At 35.3% G+C, this 22,305-nt stretch overlaps 2 protein-coding genes across 2 annotated transcripts; one reads left to right on the top strand and one right to left on the bottom strand.

The window, feature by feature from the left end:
* The first annotated feature begins 6,811 nt into the window (after positions 1–6,811).
* Positions 6,812–10,188, top strand: LOC145072270 (disease resistance protein RPV1-like). The gene is made up of 3 exons (XM_079018667.1): positions 6,812–6,951; positions 7,303–7,836; positions 8,058–10,188. The coding sequence occupies exons 2-3, from the start codon at positions 7,358–7,360 to the stop codon at positions 10,108–10,110; spliced, it is 2,532 nt and encodes an 843-aa protein (XP_078874793.1). The 5' UTR covers positions 6,812–6,951; positions 7,303–7,357; the 3' UTR covers positions 10,111–10,188.
* Positions 10,189–10,355: 167 nt separating this feature from the next.
* Positions 10,356–11,678, bottom strand: LOC145072271 (high mobility group B protein 3-like). The gene is made up of 8 exons (XM_079018668.1): positions 11,578–11,678; positions 11,434–11,480; positions 11,216–11,305; positions 11,071–11,128; positions 10,932–10,976; positions 10,767–10,847; positions 10,599–10,685; positions 10,356–10,515 (listed from the first exon to the last, which is right to left on the bottom strand). Exons 2-8 carry the CDS (start codon positions 11,469–11,471, stop codon positions 10,498–10,500), a joined length of 417 nt encoding a protein of 138 aa, XP_078874794.1. The 5' UTR covers positions 11,472–11,480; positions 11,578–11,678; the 3' UTR covers positions 10,356–10,497.
* Between the last annotated feature and the right edge of the window lie 10,627 nt (positions 11,679–22,305).

Below are 22,305 nucleotides of genomic sequence, written 5' to 3'. Positions count from 1 at the left end.
ATGATATTGTTAGGATGGACCATAGTGACATGTTTTGGATTGATACGATTTTTGGTCATAATTGATTGTCATATGGAAATATGGAAATGTTTCCATTATGAGAGATGTTTATAGAATATACATGTGAGTTGGAACCTTTAATACAAAAGAGGTATTCAAGAAGTGTATCTTGAACTTGAGGCTTCGTTACCAAGGAACTGTTTTTAATAACAAGTTCCAGTGGAACATTCTATAATATCGTAGGTTCGGTCTCTATGACTTTAGGGCCTCAACATCATAGAAGACAATGCATTTAAAGATGAAATTCCACTACATCTTACATAATGATAAGAATTTGGAATTGTGAAATGTGCATCATTGGAATAGTGTCCATTGGATCTATTCACAAAGAAAGGACCATAAAGAGGCATAATATGCATGTTCATAACATAGGCATGATTGATGTTATCTAATCCAAGTGGTTAGTTGATTACTTGAAACATTATGCAATGAATAGATTTGTAATTTCTATGATGATTAAATACTAGGAACTATTTATATTCGGTAAGTTTGAAACCATAGTTAATTAATTTATTATTGTGTTTCACTTTGCATGTTTATTTCCCTGAGTAATTTTAATATTATTCAAAATTCCACAATCACTCATACATTTGGAAGTAAGTAGTGATTTAAGACTCTCATGAGTTGATTGTAGATTTTCGATTGAGGTTAAGACATTGTAATTGGAATTGCTATAATATTCATGACTATTTTGAAAATCGAGATTTTAAGTATTGGATAGACACACGCTTAGAGATTACTTTATGGATTTTATCATGAGTAATTCTAAGATGTTAATATCTACTATTCTTAAGCAAAGATATATAGTTTGTAGTTTATGAATCTGTTGTGCATTGGTCTACCTAAACGCATCTCATAACTGGGTGTTATAAAGAGTAATGTCATGCATGATTTGGTTAGTAAAATGTATGACAATATAGTCAAATTAATTTGTTCATTTTACCTTAACAGGAAAAGCAATATCTTTGGGCCCCTCGATGATATGTTGCCAACATCTAAAGTGCTTCTCGAAGCCCAGACTAAATTGATGCAATCAATTAGTAGTCTGAATTCTGTCATAAATCAGGAAAATTGAGAAACAAAATCTTGGACTATGAGACTGACTCTAATTCATTTCTCATGTCCATACGATATCTAGTATAACGAAGGAATAGTTGATCACTTATCTTACTGACAACGTTTGATTTGAATCAGAGTTCAGCAGTGGCTTTGAAAAGCATGGTTTTTTATTTAGTTCAAGGTTTATACTTGCAATTGTAGTTATAGACTTATCCAAGTGGGAGACTGTTGGATTAAGATGTCTAAGTCAATAACTAAATTGGTATATTCTTGTAGTTAGAATCAAATTCCTTTTGGGGTTGCCCTCATAACTAGAACTCTGTAAGAATCACATTTAGAGAGAGAGGGAGAGAATGAGAGAGAGAGAGAGGATATGTTTATTAGTTTATTATATGATTAATAAATTATAATAAATGATTTAGTAATATATTGTGATTAATATATTAATTGAAAATAGATAATTTGTTTGTTAATTTATTATGTAATTAATAAATTAATTTGAGATCAATTGTTAAATGATTGATTCATATATTTATATGATTAATAAATTAATGTGAAATCAATTAGAATTAAGTAATTATTAATCAAAATTAATATGGAATTAATACGGGATTAACTGGAATTAATTAAAGGTACAAGGGTTGAATTGTAATTGTTCATAATTGAGTAAGGAAAGAAAATTATAGAACCCATATAGTGGTGAATGAAATTTGGGAGTGTTCTAGGGTTTCTAGAATATTCAAGGATACCATATTTGAATAGAATAAATCTAAATATTTTATTATTCAAATCTAAGGTTTTCCTTGTCTCATCCACACTATTAATAGGACCACAAGGGTTAACATTTTCATGCATACTCTTCCTACAAGAATACTTTGGCCAAAAATCTCCTCTCTCCTCTTGTCCTCTAGTTCTAGGGTTTGGGTGAGCCATTAGAAGCATCATCCTTTTGGTGCTAAGTTTTCCAAGTCCAACAACTACAAGGGATTGAAGTGATTTGTTTAATATAATAAATCAAAGGTATGTAACCCTAATCCCATGATTTTGACTACATTAGGGTTTATGCTAGTTTTATTGTGCATTGTATGTTTCCTTCAAAGTGTTATGATAGCCCCTTTATAGGATGCATGTACCCTCTTAATTGTTAAGTGTTTTCCACATTGTATATGATTTTGTATTCTATAAAACCCATCTGCTTCTCCCTCCTCAAGGTTTCCAAAACCTCCTGTAGATGCTCCTTATGCTACTCCTTGGTCATAGAATAGACCAAGATATCATCAATGAACATAATCAAAGACCGATCCAACGTCAGCCTTCACATCCTTTTCATGAGATCTATGGACGTTGTTGGTGTGTTGGTGACCCCGAATGGCATAACCACAAACTTGTAATGACCATAAGGAGTCCTGAAGGCCGTCTTCTGCACACCTCATCTCTAACCATCAACTGGTGGTAACCCGATCGCAAATCAATCTTAGAGAACCAAAATGCACTCTGAAGTTGGTCAAATAAATCGTCGATCCTCAAGAGCGGATATTAGTTCTTCAGTATCAGCTTGTTCAACTCCCATTAATCAAAACACATCCATTGCGAACCATCCTTCTTCTTCTTCATAAATAGGATATGTGCTCCCCATTGCGAACTATGTCACCTGATAAAACCCTTGTCTAGTAGCTCGTGCAGCTGTGTAGACAAATCATGCATCTCTGGAAGTGCTAAATGGTACGATACCTTGGCTATCGGAGTCGCACCCTGAAGCAAATCGATCCGAAACTCCACCTTCCTCTCAGGAGGAACTCCTAGAAAATCATCAGGGAACTCCCAAACAATAGGCATATCACAAAAAAAATGTCAACCCCTCCAATCGAGTATCCATGTTGCATATATCTCCTAACTCTCGCAATTGAACAGAGTGTTGGTCCATGTTGAGCACCCTCTCCATGAATAACCAGTTCTCCCCTACTTGGGGTTCAAACTCTCACCAACTGGCTTTCATAATCAATCATAGCCTCATTGGTTCCCAACTAATCTATACCCACAGTGACCTTCAGCCCTCTCAAAGGAGTCGAAACCAAATCGATAGAATATCTCTTACTGAACATAATCAGAACACAACCTTGTTGGATCTTGGCTCACTTCTTCTTCCTTCTTCCTACAAGATATTTCAAAAGCACCAAAATAAGCTTCAACGATGGAGGAAAGGGATTAGGGTTTCTTCAGATCTCAGGAGGGTGATAGAGGTTGAAGATGGACAAACCCTAGCCTCCTCGTTCCTTTAAATAGGGTGCAAACCCGGAAAATTAAGGTTTAGGCCACCAGGTGGCGGCCACACCGTGGCCCATAGACTACCACGATGTGGCAAATTAAATGAAGTCCACATCCAAAAATGTCTTGCCACATCATAGTGGTGCCTCCACCATGTCGTGGCAACTCCAAACATCCAAACTTAAAAAATAAAATGTGCCTTAGGATTCAAATGTTACAATATTTCAAATTATTATATTCATTAGAGGAATTTTGATGTGTAATTGAGGTCCTTAGTGTAAAGATTCATACACAAAATCTCCTTGAAAAATCTGCACAAAATGAGTGTACAACAAAAATGACGCGGGAGTGTCATCTTATGCTAAAGTGACAAGATCCATGTCAGGCATGATATAGGGAGTATCTAATTAAAATAGATCGTGTCAGGTGTTCTATTTAGTATTTATATTTTGCTTGTAACTCGATTTGGTTCATTCCTATGGAATCCAATGGCCTCCATAATTCATATTATGATTAATATGGAGAAATTTGATCTTAGGAAGTAATATGAGATCCTATATAATTATTCTAGTCTTTTGACATCCTATAATGTTTTACTAGGTGGTATTTGAGAAGCATAGAGCTTGGGAAGAATGTGTACGGCTTGTTAAGTATTGGATTAAGGTGAGTACCTACCAGAGTGTATGTCCCCTACTACTTGTTTGAAAAATATTTTGAAATTATTAATTTTAATTACATAAATTGTTTGTTATATGACCTTATGACATATGTGTGCATGGCATAAAAATATTTTTGGATATGTTTGAAAGATCTTTATGCTTAAGAAACATTATAGAATAATATTTCTGGATAATATACGATCCTAAAATGTCACACGAACAACAACTTAATGTTAATATATTATTTATAAGAATTTCAACCTTGATAAATATTTATATTTCTTGTATTTAATTGGAAAATGATTATTTTAGGGAAATAATATTTTGACAACTAAATGAGAATTATTATTTTTAGAAAATAATAATAAAAGAAAAAAACTAGTTATATTCATATGGTATGATATATAAGCCGTGTACAATTATATGGTCACTTTTAGTAATCATCTAGTTGGAAAATGTAACTACTAATTAGTAAAAGAATGTCACACACTCTTGGTTGGTGTTTTTTTACCTCCCAAAACTTATACTACATTGAAATGGATTGGAAATGGTTTAAAAAGGTTTTTAAATGATTTTTGGAATCTAACTTGGAAATTGGGTATCGTCATTCCCAATTTCATTACATAGTTAGATTTTGATATTACTTATAACCTATTATTTTGACATGTACCCGAGGATTAGAAATTGACTCGTAGCCTATGTTCGGATATTTTGAAGGTCGTGTACGTATGGTTTTGGTTAAACTCATATTATGATATTTTACTTTAAAACTCTTGTACTTTAAAACTCTAATATTTTGAACTTTTATATGTAATCAAGGCCAAAAGATTATGCATTGATCTTTAAAAACTTCTAAAAAGGATTTTTCATGAAATCACTAGTTCAAGTAAGTACTTAGGACTTGGAATCGTAATATAAGGAATGTAGATTAGGAAACTTTGATTTAATATAGCATTATGGAAAAATTAAGTGATCTTAGAAAATACATTGAATAGGGTTGAAGGGAGGATTGGAACAAGAGCAAAGGCAAGGACGAGAATAGTAGTTAGCACAACTAACTACCAAATGTGAGTACATATGGAATCTTTAAACTTGTATATATGTCACAAATTGTATTTTTTATGAATGTTTTTTCTAGTTATTGAATTACTTTTTGGATATAGTTTCCTTATGAAATGTGTTATGAAATGATATGTTATCTTTTACATTACATAATGAGTAATTGCATAACTCATGAAATAGCATTATATAAATATGGAGTAAATGCATTTGGAAAGTGTGCTTGTAGTAAGTTCATGCATACATATGAAATTGATTGCATTGGATTGGTAATATATCTAGACATACATCTCAATGAGGGGATAGTGACATTATAATGTCAAATGAATACAAACTACAGCTTATGGAAAATAGTGAATACAAGCTACGCCTTATGGAAAATAGTTAATACAAGTTATGGCTTATGGAAAATAGTGAATACAAGCTATGACTTATGGAAAATAAGTCTCTTAGGAGTGACATGTTCATCCTAATTGGTAAGGTGTCAGCGATTCTGAAAACGTGGACATGGACTCCCCAAACCCGTGTGTTTGGAAATCATGCATTACATTACATGACATTGTATTATGCATGAAAGTATATTTGTTAACTTATGCTTTATAAAAACGATTCTAATTGTACCGAAATAGAACTGAAAATGATTAAAGGCTTTTGGTGTCTAAAACTTATATATCTCATGAGACGAAAGTCTTATGCATAGATCTTTTGGACCACAAGACATACTTTCGAGGATTTAGAAATGGAAAGCATCCTCTAGGACTAAAATGATCTTTTAGACTAGAAAGCATATTTTTGTAGTGTCACATAATGAACTGGTTTGGATAAGATATTCTCACACGTTTAATTAGACGGTTGCATGACACTACTTAAAAAAAAGTGATAAGGTTAGGGTTAAGCTATGTCAACTTGTTTAATGTTTTAACATATCACGACCCGGTGCGTTTACAATGTCTAAACTATATTTTAAATCTAGCATGAAGTCGAAATAAAGTAAACGAATTTAGGTAAAAGAAATTACAACTTATTTAATTAAATGAGTCTAAATAAGATATTTCAACTTAGGAAAATGACTTATAAAGGTAATCAACTATTATTTTTGTTTCATATTCTATCACTTTGTTGTACATTATTTTTCTAATAAACTTAAACTCTTATTTTGTGTTCAAAACTATCCTTACAACCGGTTATTATAGGTTAGAACCTAATTGGCATCTACATGACATTTAAGAATAGCCGATACGTGGCTCTTTCAAAAAAGAATAACTGATACGTAATATAATGTATTTCTTAACTCTTTTCCAAATTTGTGCCCTAAAATTAGACAATCAACAATATCTTCTTCTACTCTTCCAAACGAAATAATGCAAACTCTAAATCCATACAATTGTGGCTTACCTTTTCAATTGAGGACATTCATTCTGGAACGAAGACAACCCTCGAACAAGTTAACTGTAATAAGCAATGATGTCCATTCTCTTTATATCATTAAACAATGTTTCTTGTCAAGGCAATAGTAAAAATCTTGCAACTCTCGTTGGTTAAATTTTCAAGAAAGGCTACAATTCCTATAAAACCCATAGCTCTGAAATCGACATCTCTTACAAGAATAGTTTTTTAACATAAAATGTAAATTTATTGGTAATAACATAAAAAAAATTAACCAAATACTAAAAAAAAATAAAATAAAATAAAATAAAAAGACCATTTGCTTTGACAGCTGTGGATCATTCATTGACTATCAGAGAAATGACGTGATCCCTTTCATATTACTCCGGACTCCACTTTTTGAGTTCTCGAAGCAGGCTGAACCACCGGCTGATACGACGGTGACGACGAAGGCGAAGTTAAGGTATGATATGCCAACTGTTTTTACTTTATAATATCCCCGCACATCGGTTAATTGCTTTAAATCCTAGTGTTTCAATCAGAACAATCGTTCATCATTGTTTCTTAGTTTGTAACTGAAGATTCGAACTTACCACTTTAGTTAGTCAATCAGGTGATCAGGTCCCGAAAGTTTGTGAATTAAATGATTTCTTTTTGAATCAAACATGATTTGTAGTTAACTAACTCCATGTCATCTAACGAATCTAAGTATACAAACTGTTAGGTTAGGTCTATTCCTAAATTGAAGGTAAAAGAAAAACCATCTGACAATAATATCGAGTTTTCTACTCATTAACTTTTAATTAATACGCAGGCATAAAATTAGGGTAGTATCCTTGGAGTAGAGTTGATTCGAGCAAGTTTCTACAATGGATTCAACATCTTCTGGCGAATCGGGTTATGATGTATTTGTGAGCTACAGAGACGAAGACATCCGCAAAACTTTCATGGATCATCTCTTTAGTGATTTCAAAAGAAAAGGAATATATACTTATGGGGACAATGATAAGTTAAGTAGAGGAGAAGAAACATGTTTTGAATCCTACAAAGCCATTGAACAATCAAGGTTTTTGATAGTAATCTTCTCGCACAACTATGCTTCATCAACATTATGTTTGAAAGAACTTGTGAAAATCCTTGAGTGTAAGGAGAGAGATAAGGACAAGTATGAAGTCAGGTGTATCTTTTATGATGTGAAGCCAGGAGTTGTTCGCAATCAAACTGGGAGCTACAAAGAAGCAATCATGAAGCATGAAGCTTCAAATGAAACAGAGGTTTTTAAATGGAAGCAAGCTTTGACCTCAGCTGCAAACTTATCAGGATGGGATCTCCATGATATGACCAATGGGTAATCCATAAAACCTAATTCCATCAACTTTTACATCATTAATTGCAAAACTTAGCAACTGTTTACTCTGTCAGATTCAGACTGTTTGATCCTGATTCCTCTAATATGTCTCTTGCTTGGTCAGATTCTGACTCAATTAGCTCTGACTCAATCAGCAACTATCAAACAGCCTCTTAATTAGATTTCAACCTTATGTTGTGCTACTTTTTATGGTTTTGTAGGAATGTGTCAAAGTTCATTGATATAATCTCAAAGGACATATTGTATAAACTAATTGATGGGCCCATACATGTTGGCAACAACCTAGTTGGATTGTACACGCGAGCAAATCAAATGAACTTGTTACAATTTGTGGGGTCAAATAAAGTCAACATGATAGGAATATGTGGCATTGCTGGAATAGGAAAAACAACCGTTGCAAAAGCTATTTATAATCTTTTATATAAACATTTTGAAGGACATAGTTTTTGTGAAGATGTGAAAGGCATAGTGAGTCAAAATGGGCTTGATTATCTTCAAACAAAACTTCTTGATGACATCATGAAAAGTTGGGATTCAAGAAAACAAAGTGTTGGTGAAGGGGTAAGCGTGATGAAGAAAAGAATGCAAGCTAGAAATGTCTTAATTGTCCTTGATGATGTGGATCATTATAGTCAATTCGAAGCTGTAGCGGGAAATCATGACTGGTTTAACCCTGGAAGCATGATTGTGGTAACAAGTAGAGATAAACGGTTGTTGATTGCGTATCAAGTTGAACATATTTACGAGATTGCCCTTTTGAATAATGATGAAGCTCTTGAGTTGTTTAGTTTGTATGCTTTTAAAGATAAACATCCGAAAGTTGAGTTTGTTGAACTTGTTAATAGGATTCTTCACAATGTTAATGGACTCCCTTTTGCTTTAAAGACTTATGGAAGTATTTTGTTCAACAAGAGTTTATATGAATGGGAAAAGGAGATAAATAAACTTGAAAGAACTCCTCATGTTCTTATACTTAATCTTCTTAGAGTAAGTTATGATGGGCTAGATAGGGATCAAAAAAACATTTTTCTTGATATCGCGTGTTTCTTCAAAGGAGAAAAGAAAGATTACGTGATGAAAATTCTTGATGGATGTGAATCATATTTAGCAACTAATCTTAAAGTTTTACTTGATAAGTCATTGATAAGTATATGTGAAGATAGGATACAAATGCAAAATTTAGTTCAGAAAATGGGGTGGAATATAGTGATTGAAGAATCTGTAGAACATGGGAAAAGGAGTAGGTTATGGTGTCCTATAGATGTGTGCGATGTGCTTGAAAATGATAAGGGAAGTGATTTGGTTAAAGGGATTGCAATTGATGTTTCATGTTCAGAAGTCAATATTTGTGGTCAAAGCTTTAGAAAGTTGACTAATCTTCGATTGTTGAACATATATATTGGAGACTTGAGTAAGTATGAAGGTGTAAAACGCAAGAAGGAATTGAGAAAAAAGAGTGATGAGATTGAATTTTTATCAAGTGAACTACAATTGCTTTGTTGGCATGGGTATCCTTTTGAGAATTTACCAAAAACTTTTAACCCTGAGAGTCTTTTAGTTCTTGATCTTTCTTATAGTTGCATCAAACAAATATGGAATGGATTTTTAAAACATGGTTTTGAAAGTTTGACATTATTGAAGCTAAGTCATTGTTGCAACTTAAGAAAGACACCAGACTTTACCAAAACACCAAATCTAAAGGAACTAATACTTGATGGATGTGAGAATCTAGTGCAAATTCACCCTTCAATTGGAACCTTAAAGATGCTTGTTTTCATAAATTTGAAAAACTGCAAAAACCTTGAGATATTTCCTAATATAAATGAATTGGTGTCACTTCAACATTTGATTCTCTCTGGATGCACAAAACTGGAAAGATTCGAGACTAAACCATGGCATTCGTTCTTTTCACTTTCATATATTTTAAGAATATTTCATCCACATGGGGGTTTAGTGTTGCCTTGTTTGTCAAATTTATGTTCACTAAGAGTTTTAGATTGTAGTTATTGCAATCTATTAGGTGATAGTGTAAGGAATCTGGAAAGTTTATGTTCACTTGAAGAGTTGGATTTGAGTGGGAATGATTTTACACATATAGATGCTGACTTTGGTCAACTCTCTCGGCTTACGTGTCTTCGACTGATTGGTTGTAAGAAGCTTGAAATACTGCCAAAACTACCTTCATCATTACTTAAACTTGAAGCACACAATTGCATTTCACTCCAAGAGCTACCAAAGCTTTCAACCGTGTAAATGTATGAATGGCGCTATGAAAAGTTATTGGTATGTACAAACCTTATTAAAATATTAGTCATATTTAATTTTTTTTAATTCAATGAATTAGTAATTTAAGGTATATTTTCTAAACTATTTTGGGTCATATTTAATTGATATAAATCGGAGACACTATTTTTTGAAACATGATGCATTTCATTAAAAACTACCAAGAACACAAAAGCAAACAAAACTATTCAGATCTCTCTGTGCACCATGATAGCTAACATCTAATCAATACTATTTTATGACCATAATAACCAAGCCAAAATTATCCATAGCTAAAGATCTACATTATGCTAATATTATCATCATGAAACTACAAAACAGATTTAACTTCTGATTCTACATCATATAAAACCCACTTCAATCATCATCTTCATCCTACAAAAAATACAACAGATTAATCAGATCATTGAATTAAACAATTTACAAGAACATACACGTTTAAATCCTTGAAATCATACCTCGTCACTTCCTTCCTCGTCTTCCTCGTTATTTACTTCAGACTTTGACTTATCAGAATCATCATCCTCATCATTACCACCAGCAGCCTGGTTTTACACAGCAGATCCACAATTAAAAACACAGATCTGGATGTTTAACATTTAAACGTAGCATCGAACAATGGTTACCTTTTTTTTGTTGTAAACATCAATGTTTTTCTCGTATTCCTTCTTTCGTTTGTCAGCTTTGGCAACAAAAGGTGCCTTGTCCTGAAAGTTTATACAAAACAAATCAGAATTGATAGATCTAGAAGCGATTTTTGAGTTAAAATGTAGAAATGAATTTCTGCTTACAGATTCAGACATCGATTTCCATTTTGTTCCACCTGCTTTCCCAACCTGTTCGTTGTTTATACAATCAAATAAGCAGAAGTATAACAAACGGAATTTCTAAACAATTATAGATTCGAAGAAATTGGCTAGAAATACTCACCGCAGCAACAGATTTATTGTCGGGATGCTCCTCCTTGTACTGCTTCCTGAAGTCCTCCCTAATCAAATCACAAACGCGACAAATTCATACATCGAATGAAAAAGCTGATGAGTAAATTGAAATCGACATTAAACATGATGTTTACATGAAGACGAAGAAGGCACTAGCAGGTCTCTTAGGCTTGTTCGGATCCTTGGCAGCCTTTCCCTTAGCCGCAGTTTTCTTCACTGTGAGCCTAAATCAAAGCCAAAACAAACGTTATAGAACACAACATAGAGCTATAATGCAAGAGAAATACACTAATGGATCTTAACAGAGCTAAATCTATAAGAACCGACGAAAAAATGATAGATAAAATCATACTTGCTATCAGCCTTCTTCGTCGATTTTGCTCCTTTCATTGTTAGATCCTGAAATTAACGAATAATAACAACAAAATTAATGGAGAAACGCTCAAAATATCAGAATTATGACGAGATAGCGTATAAGGCAACGAATCTAACGTACCGAATGAATTGAGGATTTTAGGGTTAGGGTTTGTTCGTTTGAGATGAAGGCTGAGTAAAGGTGAGAAAGGGGTGGATTTATATTAAGTGATTGGGCGGGATTCAAAAAAAGAAGGGGTTTTGTATTTTCATTTTGGATTCCCGCGCTTTTGGGATCATATGTATTTTCCCCCTCAAATCTTAAAGCATTTAGGTTTTCAGCACGTTTAGGATATATGTTTTTTTTTAAATCAATATTTCATTTTACACGTAATTTAATAAATTTACTTAACTATTTAGTTAAATGTATAAAAAAAATAATGAAATTAATGTAGTTGAAACTTTAGAGCAGAGATGCGTAATAGCTAAAACTATAAATATATTTCAAGAAAATTGTTAAAACAAAGAAAATGTCACTCTTGGTACAAGTAGTCGTTGGGTTTCTTGATTCAAAACGTTTAAAAATGTTTGTAAAATCTAATATCCCGGATGGTGTGGGGTTTTTTATTCAAAATGTATTAATATAATACGAGAAATATACATGTAAAGTCTTATAATTCTAGTGATGTAGGGTTTTTTTATTGAAAACATATAACTATAATATAATGAATCAAAGATCCAACTAATCGCCGCGTTTGTCTTGTAAATAAATACATGTAAAATTTTATATCTCAGGTGGTTTCTTGATTTAAAACGCATTAGTATATAATATAAGAAAAATGTGTGTAAATCTTATGTTTTGTCTGTTTATGATATTTTAGGTAGCAAAATGTTTTCTTGTTGGACTAGTTAAAAACCGGAGGGCCAATCAAATTTTATTTGATTTCGAGCGATGCATTAGTTTTATTGCACATTACATATACATATAAAATAAGGTGTATGTTGTTTTATGTCATAAAAAAACTGAGCTTAAACGTATATATTGAACTTGTTAAATTTAATGTTGTGATAATTGTTTTTAAAGTGATTACAAATGGATTCAAAATAATGTTACGAGGGTTATTTTATGTGCAATCTTTCATTAGAAGTTCCACTTGTTTAAGATGCATGTTATTGACTTCGAAGAGCAATGTATTCATCTTAATTACAACGTTTAGAAGAAAAAAAAAATGTATGTCTAGAACTGTTCTACCTATATTTGGGTATGTTATCTAATATTTCATGGATATAAGGTAGTTATGGTGTGTGTTCTTGAACATGTTTACTAACGTATGATGTTATATGTATAGTGTGGAAGCACATCAAAATGTTTACTTGGCTCTTTAATTTATGGTTAAGTCTGTCTTATAGCAAAACTAAGTCTTTCGTGGCCAACCGAATATAGTTACTTATCATCTCATGCAAGGAAATATCACGATATGTTACGTGGAACGATGATTGCTGATAAATCTAAGTTTATTTACGATGACCGAAACAACTGTAACTTTTAAATAGTGACATATCATTTAATGGTATTGTCTATTATTTACCAATTTTCTTATAAACGCAACATGTCTATATATCTTTAAAATATGTAACCATAATAAGCTATTTACCGAAACATTTATTACAAAAATTTCTTAAATTATATGCAATATGTTGAGTATCTTTTCTAGAATGTTTGTATATTGTGATAGCTTTGATGATTGGACCCAAATCCATAAATAACGTTGTTCAATTGTCATTGTCTACCTACCTAGTAGTTTAAAACATTTTATTTTTACTTTTATTATTTATTTAATAGTCTTGATATTTGAGATTCTTATAACAAACTAACTCGTTAAATGTTGGTGATTTTATATCACTAATATTATTTAAGTGTAATGTGGTTAATTTGTTGACCAATGTCACTTTGACAATTATCGAACAAATTAGTATGGTGCGGAGTGCATATTTGTTTGATTTTGTCATTATTGAAAGTATACTGCTATTTGGAGGTGAAGCCCCTGAACTGACGGGGGTCCGGGGGCAGCGCCCCTGGGAGCGGGGTCCAAGGGGCAGAGCCCCTGGCTGGGGTGGCGAAAAAAAAAAAAAAATTAGTTATGTTACTATATAAAAAAATGTTTCAGAAATCCGTATTTTGTTAAAAACACCCGGCTTTGTGATCCTTTTAATAGACCCGGTTTTATGGTAGTTTATGACAGGTAATATGACCGTTTTTGGACAAGAAGTTATTTAGATATATAACTACCATATGGCAGTTTTAAGACAGAAAGTTAGTTTTCTGTTATATATGATCAATTTCGGATTTTTTTTGGTACAGAATTCATAACATCTTCTTCATTCTATATTCTACAAAATTAGTGAGTTTCATCCGATTAGAAATTTTGAGTGTACCCTCGAAATGTTTTAATCTGAAAGTGTTTCACAACTCTCATTGATCCAAGTATATCAATACCCTGAAAATCTAACATTAAATTTATCTAATGTTTTTCTTTATATACCGGCTAAACCTAGAATATTGTCCAATGTCTTTAGCACATATGTGTTCACATTCAAGACGGTGTTAGCATTACAACTTATTATATTTAGCAGAGTTTAATGAACCGACGCATCATCAATTTATATTTTATTAATTAATATAATACATTAATACGTTAAATGTCATAATATAATACATTTATATTTCTTAGTAAATTTAACAAGTATTTAACTAAATACACAACCTAAAATTTTGGAATTGGATTTATATCTTTATGGATTATAAATATTTATTTGACCTAGGTAGAATTAGATCGCGATCAAATTCTTCTAGTGTCGCGTTTCCATCTTTTCGTCACGGAATCGACACAAATCCACATTGTCGTTCCCTCACACATTCATAAATCGTTGGTTGCTAACTGTTCTCCGATGGTTCTTCCCGACGCTAACTTGATGGCCTTTTGTCTCACTACCCTATTGTCTCTCTAAACGTTCTTTTACAACGGTATGCAACGTGTTTGGGTTAAACGAGAAATCACTAAGGTCCGAAAACCCTAGATGAAAAGCTCATAGTTCAGCCTTCGGTTGTCTCTCTATGCCCACTTATTGAACAAGATATTCACAGGTCTGCTGACCAATTTGTTAAGGTAAAGTTGCGAGTCGGTTTCTCAAACTAGTAATGTTAAATCATTTTTAATCTTATTTTATTGCTTGATCTGTTTTAATGTCTAAGAAAACTAAGGAGAAAATTATCGAGATTGAATGGAAGAAGTAAAAGGAATTTGTGTAACGCTCGGTAATTCTCCAAGGTATTATTATATATATATATATATATATATATATATATATATATATATATATATATATATATATGTTAGGTTAATTAACTGAATTGGTTTTGGCTTGGACCCGTTAGGTCCTTATGATTGGGCTTAAGAGTGTCGTATGCGGGGCGTACCACTCTAAGTACGCGCAGCGTACTCACAAGATACGGTCACGGTGTCATGCGCGTACGCACATCGTATGCATGCAGTCCCCAAAACCCTAAAATTTAAGGTTAACCCCTATATAAAGAACATCATGCCCTAAAGCCCAGCCATTCACTCACCCTTAAGCAGATCCCATGAAACCCTGATCCCTTGTTTGTGTGTTTTGAGCTTAGAAAACCATTTTGGAGTGCATCTTGGTGTTTTGAAGGACGGTGTCCATTGTTGAAGTATCATAAAAGGAGCAAAGGCTTATAGATCCAGAACCTCATCAACACTTGGCATTCAAATAAGATATAAAGCTTTGAACTTGGTGTTTATTTGCTTAGATCTCTTGTGTTGGGTTTTATGGACCTTTTTGGTCCCAAGGATGAAGCTTTATTGTCCATATACGTTCCCTAAGCTTAGAGTTGCCACTCTTAGTGCTATTTGGGACCTAGAACCATAAAGTCGCCATTTTGGGGGTTAAAATCCACCCATGCATGAGTTAACATCATTTTATGAAAGTTTATTGCTATTTATTGAGATTGAAACTTTTTGGGTCATGCTAAGTCACCAAGTCAGTGACTTTATGGGTCAAGACATCTAGTAGAGCTTAGATTTGTGGTTTGGACCAGTTGTTGGAAGCATTAAGCGCTTAATGACCAAAAGGGACATAACAGAATAGTACGATGGGCGTACAAGTCAGTATGTAACACCTGTTCCAAGTATTAGTTAATTTATATATTTTTTTAGGATTTTATGCATGGACTCGGCTAGTTGAGGTGATCCAACTCATCGAGTATAGTCTATTATAAGGACGTGGGATTTGGATGCTACTCGACGAGTTGGAAGGCCCCGACTCATCGAGTAGGCATTGTAGAGAGAAACCCTAATTTTCAAGGGTTTGCACCCTATTTAAAGGACTTATGGCTCATTTATAGCCTCCCCCATAATCCTTGCAACCCAAAAAGAAACCATAGCCGCATAGTTGAGCTTCCTTGAGTGTGTGTGAGCCTTAGATAGTGAAACTTGTGCCTTTGTGAAGGATTTTAGAGCTTGAAGAGGAAGGATCAAGGAGAGGAACAATAGATCTGACATCTACTTTGTATTGGCCAACATCTTGAGGTATAAAGTCGTGACCTTGATCTCTATTTGCTTAGATCCCTTTTCTTGGAAGTAAATGGCCATTATTCGTGCAAATTGGAGTCAAAATCGGATATGGACTTATCACGAGGATATGGTTCCAGATCTGGACCTCTCTAGGTCCCCAATGACATAAAGTTGCTCAGTTTATCTAGCTTAGCCCATTTTCCATGCACTAAAACCTTGTAGGAAGCTTAGTTTTGATGATATAGCCTTGGAGGGCCTTGCATACACGTAAAGTTTGCAACTTTTACGTGGTATCTGCACTGGGGGATGTTGAATATGAAGTTTGGGACCTTATATCCCACTGAAAAGGGTTGGTCATGAAAGTGGTTGAAGGAACTCATCGAGTCCCTTAGTTGACTCGACGAGTCGGGGTAGGGTTTCCCCGTTCTTTTTGAGTTTTAATGTAGTGTAGTGGAGGATTGGGGTTTTGGTATGAATGGACTTTAGGTTTTTTGGACATGTGATGAACTCGACGAGTCACTAAGGTGACTCGGTGAGTTGACTCGGGATTCAGTGGAATGGACTCGGGAAGAACTCGATGAGTTGTTGGATGCACTCGGCGAGTTGAGGTCAACATTGACTGTTGACCTTGATTTTGACCAGGTCTGACCAAAGTTAACTTTGAGGGTATTTATGGGATTGTGACAAGTTAATCACATGTTGATTATAGGCAGTTGAGGAGGAGCAGTGTGTGGGATATATCCGATCTTAGCTTACCAATTCAGCATTGCACACACCATGATGTTTAGCCTGAGATGTTTACTCTGATATATTTGACATATGTTTTGATATGGATATATCGTTTATAATGTTTTGAGATACTCTGACTTATGTTTTGATGAGATGATTTTGATAACTATGGTTTATTTATGATTTAAAGATGAAATTTTTGGTATGTATCTTATGAGCGTTACAAGTTGGTATTAGAGCCTTGGTTAGAGGGATTCGGTCACACTTGCGGGTATGTCTGAACTCAAACTAAGGACTTGGTATGAAAGTTTTCAAAAGAAAATTATTTTTATAAAAAGGAATTTTAAAAGAGAAAAAGGTGTGGTGCATGAAATCAACTGAGCTCAAGTAAGTCCTCCCAAATTACCCATACACGTTTATGTTAGATATGAATTGTGAATATGTGAACTGCATGCTAGATTAGGGCTAAGGATCTAGGAAGGATGGCTTGTATGTGTACTGTATGAGCTTATTGAACCGCATGCTAGTACTGATTAGTCAGTGATATGATGCCTGATTAGGATTTGCTTGGTTTGGGTTACTCTATGCTCGAATGTTGCTTGCTTTGTGCTTTTAGGAGTTTTAGTTATCTTTAACTAATTAGTGAACGAATACGATAAGTTACATATTATGAGTACTAAATAATTTTAGAAGGTTAGGTTTAGCTTTATTTCGCAGCTTTTGTTTGAGTCTAACCGTTGTAGGGAGAGACCTATCGTTCGAATAATTATTTGGTCTTAGTAATATGTAATGGCTGTAACACCTACAAAAAATCAAGCCAATTTAAACTTTTAAAACATTTCAAATCCATTAAACATTACAAACTTGTTTTCAAAATGTATCATATTAGAGTATCCCATAACAAATTCATAAAAAGTGACAAGTTATTACGATCACGCCTTTGCCTTGCCACGATCCCTTGAAGTACCTGAAACAATAAACTGAAACTATAAACCCGAAAGCTTAGTGAGTTCCTCCAAAATATCGATACACATACAGTCCACATAACCATTTCAGCAACATCATAACATAACAAACTGAACAGAATGCAACGGGTCCACAGCTTTACAAACTGGATTACCCATGGGCCTACAGTGTGAGTCTGGATTGCCTTGCGGGCCCACAACTCACATATGGCTTGCCATCGAGCCCACAGTACGAGTCTCCCTTAGCCCGTAACCGGAATGCTCCCGGCTTTGTTGGTTACCGCATGAAGCAGTCCCACCTCAACCCATCCCACATAACATATCAACATATAACATAACCACTGAGCATGTATATAATCATATAACACAAGTAGTCATACAGATCTACCCAACTGGCATAACTACTGAGGATGCAGATAATCACATAACAACACAAGTAGTCCTACAGATCTACCTAACCGGCATAACCACTGAGCATGCAACATTAACTTCATACTCAACATACCAACACTGCTAGGATAACATATTCAATGGGCCGGCCTTGGTGCCTTAGACCCCTTAGTAAAGTGAGGATAACTCACCTTGAAAATTTCGGCTTGGTAACTAACTCCAACTCTCAGATCGCGGCCACAAACTCCACCACCTATTATCATAATAGAATCATACTCGTAAGTTATCAACCTTTCAAGGTACCCCATAAGTCAACTAGTCAACCCCTGGTCAAAGTCAAAGTGAACAGTTAAGGTTAACAGTCTGTGTTGACCCTTACTCGTCGAGTACCCTTGGCTACTCGCCGAGTTCCTCGAGATACTCGTCCACTCGTCGAGTCCCCGGAGTGACTCGTCGAGTTCCTAGGTTCGCGATCGAATCCCTAAGGCCACTCGTCGAGTTTTCCTTCTTACGACTCAACAGGTTCACACACATTCATCAAATTGGGGAAACCTTAACCGACTCGCCGAGCTGTTCATCCAACTCATCGAGTCTTAGACAATCTTCATCGGACTCGCCGAGTTGTTCATCCAACTCATCGAGTTTAATGCCTATCTTCATATGACTCGCCGAGTTCACTATGCGACTCGTCGAGTCCCTTCAACCCTTTTATCCATGCAGACACTTTTTAAGCCATGCCAAGTCCCCAAATTGAAGATCCAACTTCCTCAGGCATGCTTATCACGTAAAGTTGCAAACTTTACGTGCATGCAAGGATTTAAGACCCTAAAATGGCACAACTACACTTAAAATGGGGTCACATCCTTGGGGGAAAGCTCATACCAGGCAAAGTTGATGAATTTATGAATCTAGAAGCCAAGGGGAGTCCAGATCTGAAGTTACAACTTCAGATCTTGGCTTAAACACAAGAACCCTTTCCTAAACTTATGCACAAAATGGTTTAGGAGAAAATGAGCTAAGGGAAAAACGATCTAATACCTTAAAGAGAGCCCTTTCTGATGCAGAACTTGAAACCCATAACTCTTGCTTCAATTAGCTTGCTTCCCAAGTGATTACTTCACCAAAACTTCCCTCCAAGCTTAAGCCTCCAAAGAATACACACACACACTCGAGTTAGGGCCTTTCTGGACTTTCAATGGACTGCAAAGAGGCCAAAGGAGGCTTGTGCTTCTTTAAACAGGGTGCAAAACCCCGAGATTTAGGGTTTCATCTGCCAGCTCCTACTCGTCGAGTCCCTTCTTGGACTCGGCGAGTAGGCCACTAAATTCGCAAACCAACCCGCTACTACTCGATGAGTAGAGCAACCAACTCGTGGAGTAGACCTTGGAAACAAAAGAATTCTTATTTAAATCAATACCTCAAAATCGGGGCATTACAACTCTCCCCCACTTGAATTAGACTTCGCCCTCGAAGTCCAGTGCGATGAACGATGCCGGGTAATGCTCCCGCATTTTTGCCGCTGGCTCCCACGTCCATTCAGATCCCTTCTGATGCTCCCACTGTACCTCCACCAAAGGTATCTCCTTATTCCACAAAACTTTCGTCTTTGATATGTGCATATTTAGTTATAAAAATCATGCATTATCTTAATAATTTATGTTGTTTTTGTCTCATTTAATGAACAAAAGGTGCTTAATTAATTTAGAATTTCATTTTTCAACAACAATGACATCCTCGGATGGAAAAGGAAGCATAACTAGCGATTGGAGGCTTTGACCTTGAATTTTGAAGAAAGAAGGATGTTGCTGGACAGCTTGACCCCTCATTAGTGTTTTGGCCATATGTTATGAACCATAAATCCGATTGACGAGATTCAAAATGTTCTGAAAACTAGACACAATTTCGGATGACTTTCGTGTTTTGAGAAAATGCTGGTCCCAAACGGACTCGACGAGTTGGGCCTCAGCTCGACGAGTCACGTCAAACTTTCACGATTCTGGAGTCGCTGACTTGCCGCACACGAGTTTTAAGTGACAGAATCGCCGAGTCGGTCACTGGACTCGACGAGTCACCTTTGTTTTGTGATACTCTATATAAAGGGCATTCCTGCCCGATACCCTAGCATATAGATGAACCCTTGGAGGCCAATTGTCGACTAAAGGTGCTGCTGGAGTGTGGGAAACTTAGGAATCAACCCTACATTCAGTTTTAAGCAGAATCAAGGCAAAATCAAGTTTAATCTTACCTAATCTTTTGTTTGAACTATGTTTTTACTAATTGATTTCGTTTTTGAGCTTTTTTCTGTTGTAATCATGAGCTAAAACTCATACCTTCTGTTTAGGATAGATGATTTTGTGATTATGGCTTGATTTTATGGTTAGGATTAATTTTAATTGGTGATATTGTTTTGTTAAGATTGTTAAAGAACCTCATATGTTAATAACAACTATTCTCAATTAATAAATCAGTAATTAAGTTGTATGAACATCTCTTAGTTATAAATTTCATATGATTTATGTGACCACATAGTTATATGTCTAGGAATAACGAATGTGAAACTAGAATTAACTAGAAGATAGGTAAATTAATGTGTGAGCTTGTGTGATACACCATCAACAAGAGGTTGATTGAATCACCAATTTGATTAGCTAATTGCAAGTCTTACTTAAACCGAATCAATAAACTAGGAAACTCATTGGTTTAATCAACTGATCACTGCTTGAATTATTTTTTTTCTAAGGATTAGTAGTAGCGAACGTTAACCTAATCACACTAATCGGTAGCCAATACCAATTAATCCATTGCACTTGTCATAAAATCAACCATAGGAATAAATGATTCGAACCTAAACAGAAGTCTCCTTAATTATTGAATTTAGTTGATTTTTATTTGCTTAGCTCTTAGTTTCTTAATTTAAGTTTTAGTTAACTTTTTAAGTTTCTAGCCTTGCAAAACTAGAGAAAACCCACTTTCTATTATTTGTTTTATTGAGATAATATTAGCATTTATTTTTATTGTTTATCGTTCCCTGTGTTCGATACCCTACTTACCTGAACTAAACTGCTAATCGATAGGTACATTGCCTTTCGTGTGTTTGTCTTTGTGTTTAAGTTAGTAGGATTAAAACTAGTTGGTTTTACACACATCAGTCTTCCTCTCAAGTATGGCCACATGCCTCTCCACGCAATCCAGGCGCTCACCATCCTAAATGTCATCCAACGATACTACCGCCTCCTGATCCATGATGCACTTTCGCAAGTGCGAACTGGGAAGGGTGATGTGAATCCTAATCGAATCGTTTCATAAGGTCTATCCTTCATGCCACTTTGCCAACTTGACAAAATCCTGATGATCCAGAGCGAACCCTTTTTTCTGACATGATAATGCATCCTTCAGCTCTCAGAATAGCATACATAATCAATCCACTAGCGAATACGAAAAATCATGCCTGGCCCAATCAGCCTCGGGCTGAAATACCAAGCGAGCCTATGACGGCTCCAGCCATCCCTAGGATGGAATACCCGCGTACCCCTTACATGTTTGGCCCAATCAATCCTCGGGTTGGAATACCAAACATATCAGGTCCAGTCAATCATAGGGTCCGGTCATCCTCGGGATGGAATACCCTAGATTGGAATACCTCCATGAACATAACTCGAGTCTACTCATAACCAAAGATCCAAGGATCTACCCTTGCGTCTCATCCACCATCCTCAGATTCGTCACAACCGAGTGTGACTCCCCCGAATCTTCAACAATACATCCAATCCGAACACGCTCCTACACATACATAACCAACACAATCTCTATGCCCACGGCCTATGACTGGAATACCCTTACGTGGTCCTCATCATAGGTCTGGATTGCCTCTGAGCCCACAACATGAGTCTGGTATGCCATCCCCGGCCCTCAGCGCATGACTGGAATGCTCCCGATGACCAATCGACACTACTTTCGTCACTTCAGTTGTCCAACACTCCGACCCTGCGGTTATCCACTTTCCTACACCACTCGAAGGGCCAAATCGACGCTCCTCTCATCAACGAACAACATAATGATACAAAAACTACTACCACACATGAATCCTAAGTCATAAACCCACTTCAACTCTTCCTGCTATCATATGAAGTTCCTCAAACGAAGTCGAACCTCCTTGGTCCCAACTTGTCTGCTCACAACCCGAACATT

The sequence above is a fragment of the Lactuca serriola genome, chromosome 9, assembly GCF_051521515.1.
Source record: "Lactuca serriola cultivar US96UC23 chromosome 9, Lser_US96UC23_V15, whole genome shotgun sequence".
In the NCBI taxonomy this organism is placed as follows: domain Eukaryota; kingdom Viridiplantae; phylum Streptophyta; class Magnoliopsida; order Asterales; family Asteraceae; genus Lactuca; species Lactuca serriola.
The sequence above is the reverse complement of the archived record's forward strand: the minus strand, read 5'-3'. Positions and strand labels throughout refer to the sequence as shown.